This window comes from Scomber scombrus, chromosome 13, assembly GCF_963691925.1.
Source record: "Scomber scombrus chromosome 13, fScoSco1.1, whole genome shotgun sequence".
Taxonomy (NCBI): Eukaryota; Metazoa; Chordata; class Actinopteri; order Scombriformes; family Scombridae; genus Scomber; species Scomber scombrus.
Window position 1 is genome coordinate 10,768,485 of NC_084982.1, and position 6,956 is coordinate 10,775,440.

At 38.8% G+C, this 6,956-nt stretch overlaps 2 protein-coding genes across 3 annotated transcripts; one reads left to right on the forward strand and one right to left on the reverse strand.

Annotated features, from left to right (window-relative positions):
* c13h2orf49 (chromosome 13 C2orf49 homolog) lies at positions 1 to 3,257 on the forward strand. Its single transcript, XM_062431957.1, has 4 exons — positions 1 to 112; positions 331 to 494; positions 1,404 to 1,656; positions 2,029 to 3,257. The coding sequence occupies exons 1-4, from the start codon at positions 8 to 10 to the stop codon at positions 2,080 to 2,082; spliced, it is 576 nt and encodes a 191-aa protein (XP_062287941.1). The 5' UTR covers positions 1 to 7; the 3' UTR covers positions 2,083 to 3,257.
* A 549-nt stretch (positions 3,258 to 3,806) lies between these two features.
* On the reverse strand, positions 3,807 to 6,458 carry fhl2a (four and a half LIM domains 2a). 2 transcript variants are annotated; one of them, XM_062431581.1, is made up of 5 exons: positions 6,299 to 6,458; positions 5,996 to 6,170; positions 4,486 to 4,655; positions 4,158 to 4,344; positions 3,807 to 4,061 (listed from the first exon to the last, which is right to left on the reverse strand). In XM_062431581.1, exons 1-5 carry the CDS (start codon positions 6,452 to 6,454, stop codon positions 3,910 to 3,912), a joined length of 840 nt encoding a protein of 279 aa, XP_062287565.1. In that variant the 5' UTR covers positions 6,455 to 6,458; the 3' UTR covers positions 3,807 to 3,909. The 2 variants fall into 2 exon arrangements, with proteins under 2 accessions (XP_062287565.1, XP_062287566.1); XM_062431582.1 differs by having other exon boundaries at positions 4,486 to 4,660; positions 5,995 to 6,170.
* Positions 6,459 to 6,956: the final 498 nt, after the last annotated feature.

Consider the following 6,956-nt stretch of genomic DNA (forward strand, 5'->3'; position numbering starts at 1 on the left):
AGCAAACATGGCGACAGGACAGGACAGGAAGGCTGGTAGTATCTCGGACGTGGATCTCTTACTGCACCCCGAGCTGTTATCTCAGGATTTTATGCAAATGATTTTAAACGAGGTGAGTCAAGGTTTGGATAGAAATGTGGAGAGTGTCATGTAATGCTGTAATGTGGAGGTAAAATAAGCATACTGTGGTGTTAGCATACCGGCTAAGTATGTAGTGTAGCTTCTTTTTGACAGCGGCTGTTTTATAAGTTAACGTCATTCATTCATATAATATTACATGTCATATCATATCTGGCAAGATGAGCTAACAGTTCTTTGTATCTAAATCAGAAAAAGGTCAGTACCAGAGATTGCACGAGTCGGGACCGGCTCACAGAGCTTTACCTACACCATGTCATCCCGCTACCGCAGAGGACTTTACCCAACAGCCGCTGGGGCCAGAGGGTGCAGAAGACCCGGGGGACACCGACCATGGCCGGCCACCGGGCAGACAGGTAACCGGCTACATGGAGGCAGACTGGATGGGCAATACTGTGATTGCCTGCCAGACAAACAGTGGTGGAAGAAGTTTTCAGATCCTTTACATAGGGAAAAGTACCAATATAGTAATGTGAAAACACTCCTGAATAAAATATCTTACTTAAGTAAAAGTATTAGTAGCAACATGTACTTAAAGTATTAGTAGTAGAGTAGAAGTAGTAGTTTGGTCCTTCTAACTGGTATGTTATTATATATGACATCATTAGATTATTAATACTTAAGTATCAGTGTGTTAGCAGTATGTTACTGTTGCAGCTACTGGAGGTGGAGCTCGTTTGAACTACATCATCAAGTTGGTTTAGTCCAGTGGTTCCCAATCTAGGGGTTAGGGCCCCTCCAAAGGGGGGAGAGGAAAGGAGAAGAAGAAAAAAGTTCTGATTCACAAATCTGTTTTCAGTTTTGTTTTCTTGTAATCTTTGGTGAATTATTGGATCACTTGAACATTTATTGAAAGTAATCATGTGAGAAGTTTAGAGGGAAAATCACAATTAGATTTTTCACAAAGTTAAAATATGTATTGTGTGGAAACAATTGAAATCATTTGTATGCAAGGTATCATGAGTCCAGGAAAGCTTGATCATTATCTAATGTGAATCTGTCACATCTGGCTGACACCTGGTCCACTCAGTAAGGTCAGTATTGGTGCCAGTATGGATTTAATGGTTGGGATCAGTGCACTCCTACAATTTAACCAGTCAATCTAGTTTGTGTAATTAAGTAGCTGTAGAGTAATTTAAAGGAAAAGACCCTCTTTGGCAACTCACTAAAATGCCATTGTAGAATACAGCTCTTATTATTGATATTACTTCATTTGTATGAACCACTGATTATTGTACTCGTTGTTGTTGTTTGGTCATTTTTAGTACTGGTAACGACCACAATAGGAAAAGGCCTCTGATCGTGTTTGATGGCAGCTCTTCTCACTCTGGCCTGCTAAAAGTGAAGAAACCAGAGGGGTCAACAGGAATCACTGACCGATTAAAGCCTCCTCCAGCTGCAAACTTGTCCAACCCCATCCGCAAGCTATCTGGCAACACATCTTCCTCCTCCTCATCCATCCAGATGTCTGCGTGCAACAATGACACAGCAAACCTCAAAAGAGAAGCAAACAGCTCGGTGGGAATTTCTTTTTGTCACCTCAGTTATGCATTGGTGTAGATGATGTGTCAGATGTATTATTGCTGTGTTCAGTTGTTTGTATTTTTGAAGGTAATCTTGTTATTACTAAAATACTTGAACAATAATGTATTGAAAGTTCTTTCAGTTTCAAAGAATAGCAGACAACAGATCAAACTATGTTGAACAAAGGTATTTACAGCAGCCTTTTGCCTTTGAAACAGTCACAGCACCATTTGCAGAGCTATAAACAGATTAGAAACTGAACTGCCAGAAAGGAAATAGTTCCAGGTGTCTGTAACTCAAATCTTTTCAGTCCTAGTCACTCCTATTTGTAATTCCTGTTTTATGTTTCATCTTACATCTTTTCAGGGTCTGAAGTCTCCAGAAGTGAAGAAAAAGATCCAGCATGTGACATGGCCCTGACCTCTGACCCCTGTTCACATAGACCTGATGAGAGCTTAAGTGCTGGCAGACTGATCACTCCCCTCCCATCAATGAACACCAAACGTTGTTGCCCACTACCTTTGCTCTCCTTTTCACAGTTAACCCATTAATTGCATCCCAAAAGGGATGGAAATTATTTAAACTGTGTGTAAAGGCCGCCTCTCTGCTCTCGTTCAGTTTTGAGGTTGGACAGGATAGAGTGGTGCTCCGAAGATCGCCCTGCGTTTGAAGACACAAGCTTCCTTGTTGCTGTCGACAACATCAAGTGCCCTTATATCAATAATCAGCAACTATCTGCTAGTCCCACACACAGAGATCATCTATAGGACAAACCGACTCAGATGAAATTGGGGCTGTTCCTATTTGTTTCTGTTCACTGGTCGATTCATGTGATAGGGTCTTGCGCACTGGTTTGCAAGGGTGACACGGTGAGTTTCTTGCTTGGGTTTTATTTAAAATGTTGAAATTGATAGATTTATCACTTTAGTGGACAGATTGATTTTTGCAATCTCATAGTCTTTGACCCTGACTGTCAAAGTGATGGACACATCCAATAGACATTGTGAAAAAACAATATTCTGTTTTTTCTCTGGTACCTTTAAAAATAAAAATACAAATGATAGTTCCTACTAAAGTGTGTGTGTGTACACTTGAAGTTTTAAACCAGAAGGAGGTGTGTCATTTTTGTTCTCAGTGAGCTTCATTCCACTGAGGTTTGGCTTTATTCAAACCTCTGTCCTGTGTCATAAGTTATTCTGGGTTTTTAAATATTAGTGTGTTGTGCTATTGTACATATATTGCACATAATGTGGAAATGATTTTATTATTCAGCTGGATCATAATCCACTACTACAGTAAGTAGCTATTTTGACACAGGAAACAAATAACTTAAATTCATTTGTTTGAATATTGCCTTTTTATAATTCAGACATAAGAAAGGGAATATGGACTAGAAAGAGAAAATGGTCTTTTTGAAGTAAATTTATTCGCATTTGTGGATAAATAGACTTTGCAGGTCTGTCTTTTGAAACTGTTGAGTTCATTGAAAACAAAGGGACATGATTCACAAATCATTTTGAATTGCCAATGTCATGTTTGTACCAACAGTTTTTAAAAAAATAAATTATCTCAATACAGATAATCACTGTTGTTGATTTAATTACAAGAGAAAAGTCAGCAGCAGGTGACATGTTTGATATGCAGCTGTTGAACTGAATACTTGGTTAAAAAAATAAAGAGCAACCAAACTACCCTAATTTTTCTATTAAAGTTGTATGCATTTCCTGTTTAAAAGTTGCAAATAGAGACATTTCACCTCTTGATGGGTCTGTTTATGTGTTTCTTTAACAAGTCTGAAATTCATGTGATTTTATGCACATGGACAGATAACATTTGTAAGAGTAACTATGCTTTTTTAATATATGTAATTGAATATAGCAGAACGCAATCACAAAACAAACTAATTACAGCATCAAGCTAGTCCATGCACAAAGCAGTAATTATTATTACACTTCAAAGCGGATAATCTGCATTCATGTAGATTTGTTTCAAAATGCATCATACAATGCCTTTCTTCTTACATGTTGCTGTTTATTTTATTAGTAGTGCCTTTTTTCTCACAACATTTAAACCCTCTGAATTCAAATAACACTGTTAGTAATTTGTATTTCATGTAATATATCCATGTACAATCAGTGCTTGGTTGTAAAGATGTTCTGTGCTCAAATAGCATTTATTTTATCTTTGTAATTCTTCTATCATAACGTGGCCGTCCAGTCAGATGTGTCGATCGTCACTCAGACCAAATTAGATGTCCTTGCCACACTCCGGGCAGAGGATGTCATCACGCTCGGTGAGGAAACCACGTCCAACCAGAGACACGGAGCACTTCTTACAGTTGAAGCAGTCATTGTGCCACTGGCGCTCTTCAAAAGAAATGTACTTACTGCCTCCAAGGCCTGAAAATGAAAAATGTCAAAGTTAAAGTCAATACAAGAAAGAAGCATGTTATAAAACAACTTAAAATGAGAGAGACAGTGATAATTAGTGATTACCACTAATGGGGGTGGTGCAGGAGGCACACTTCTTGGCATACAGGTTGCAGAAGCAGTTGAGACAATAAGCAAAGTCATCTCTAGAGGTAAACCTCTGGCCAGACAGCTGCTGCTTGCAGCTAGTGCACAGGAAGCAGTCCTTGTGCCAGGGTTGATCGCGGTAGGTCACTCCACCAGTGGTGATGGGCTAATGAGAGGGAATAGAATTATCATATTATCATACTTTAATGCACATACACATGTAAACGTGGTTCTTTAAATGAAGTTATAATTTAGGTTTACTTCTCAATCTCTCTGAGTTAGTGGTGTGTATACTTGGCCATCCTACCTTCTTGCAGTGCACACATTGCATGGCAAACTGCTTCTCATAGCAGGGCACACAGAAGTTATGGCTATCCTTAGGGATGAAGCTCTTGGTGCCAATGGGCTGCTGGCATCTCTGGCAAGTGAAACAGGTCTCGTGCCAGCTGTTCCCCTTGTGCTCCATTTTCCTGGAGCCTTCATATAACAGAGAGTGAAGGAATAGGATGGCGTTTGTAATAGGATACAAATGAGAAAAAATTAGAAATATGAAAAGAAAATTGGATCAATCATCTGATTACATATTTTGGTGTTGCTTGTATGATCTTGTGAGAAAACTCCCATTTAGAACAATCAGTACAACAACTTGAGCTTTTGTGACTTTTCAGTACCATCTAAAGAAATATGAAGAATTTCATAAAAAGTCAAGAGCTTGCATTATTGTTATTTCAGTGTTTCTTTTTATCTAAGAGCTCATTGAATTATGTAATGGTCCTCAGATGTTCTAGGAGCATTTCATATTTCGTGAAGCAATAAAAACATTTAAAGGAAATTGAAAATCCAAAATTTCAGGATAGGTGTAGAAGTATGAAAACTTACGGTTAAGTCAAAGGCAGCACAGAACATATACATTTTTAACCTGAATTTAAAGATAATTCAAAGTTGGAGCAAATCTAATTTATAGACAAGCAGCACTTTAAACTTTTTTATCTGACTCAGTGGAGGCCACTGTCGGGACCTGAGAACTGGTGTAATGTTCAGTTTTCTTTCGTCTTTGTTTGGATGCCAATAACATGATTCTGAATGAATGGGAAGTTGCCTCAAAGTTTTTTGAGGAGATTTGAGAATATACTATTACATCAATCTAACCTGCCAGAAATGCCAGAAAGTCCTGGCAGGGCACAAATCATCTGATTCTTGTGGCGTTTTTATGATGGTAGAATGCTGATTTTGTAACTGATTTTGATGTGGCTGTTAAAATTACTCCAAGGGTCCCAAATTACACCAAGATGTCTGACATCCCTTTGGCTATGAGTAAAATCAGAATGCTACATATACATAATTCCTCTATATAAACACAACTGTCCTGACATAATTAAGCAAGTTTCTTGTGCATATAATGTGACACATTTGGCAGCCTTTATATTTAAGAGTTATGCATAAACCACTCACAGATGCACCATTGTGATACTTCCTGCAGGTCTACTGATTCTACCTCTGTCTATCATATTACATAATCACAAGGGTGTACTGGAGGTATCTCTAGTGCTGGAGACTGAGTGGTTAGTGAACTGAGCAACATGAAACGATACAAGTTGGCAATCCATTCTTTTACTGTATTTACACCAACTTTGACATGTACTGCGATATTTAATGGATACCACAAGGAACTATTTTACTGGCCCAATAAGTTGTATTAACAGATGTGATATAAACAATCTAGAAGAGAGTTTTCAGATTGTACACACAGATTTAATTTTAAATTGAGCAATGATTAAATTACTTAAATCTATTGCTCTCTTAGTGACTTTTCCTACCTGGCATGATGGTTTTCTTGCAGTCATGGCATTTGGAGGAATACTCATTGGAGTAGCACTCAGTGCAGAGCAGTTGTTCATCCTTGGTGGAGAAGGGCTTGTCCACAAGTGAGCGCTTGCACTGGAAGCACTTGAAACAATCCTCATGCCAGTGACGGTCCTTGTAGGACAGATCCTACGGGGACATGAGATGGGCAGTTAGAGATTTATTCACGGTAGAGAAACCCAGGGAGAGATACAGAGATAGTGTGGAAGTTCTTTTTATATACAGTATATATACAGTATATTTTGTGACATCCTTACCCTAGTGTTGCAGCCAATGGGCTTCTTGCATTCCTCACAGGTGTTGGAGTACAGGCTTTCATAACATTTCACACAGTAGGGATTTTCCTCTCTCAGAACATATTTCTTCCCAAACAGGGACTCCTTGCAGTAGTGGCAATCGTAGCGCTCAGTCATTTTGACCCAGTGTCAATTGCCTGAAAGACAATAACAGTGAGAAGATATTCTGTCAAAGGCCTGTGGCATGATACAAATATTCAACAGGAAGCAACAGGAAGTCCTTGACAGGTATCTGATCTTGTTTATCTTTCATATGAAACAAGTTTCTCGGGATGATTAGATTTCTACACCCCAATCCCCCAAACAACATTAAGCTTTGTAGACAGCTTTGTCTAAGAGATTTTGTCAGTGACTTTGATCAATGTGATACTCCATAGAGAACATTTTAAATTCATGTGAATAAATGTTTTCACATTACTAGGCACATGACTTTTCTGTGTTGCATTTTCCCCTTTTTCATCTCTCTCTCCCATCTCTCAGCACTCCTTCATCTTGTGTTCGGCGACAGAAGTAGAAGGTGACAAATGAAGGGGATATAAATAACTCCTATCAGTCCTGCTTAGAGACAGTCAACTCCTGCCCTGTTACATACCAGCGCTCACCATGCCACTGTACAGTG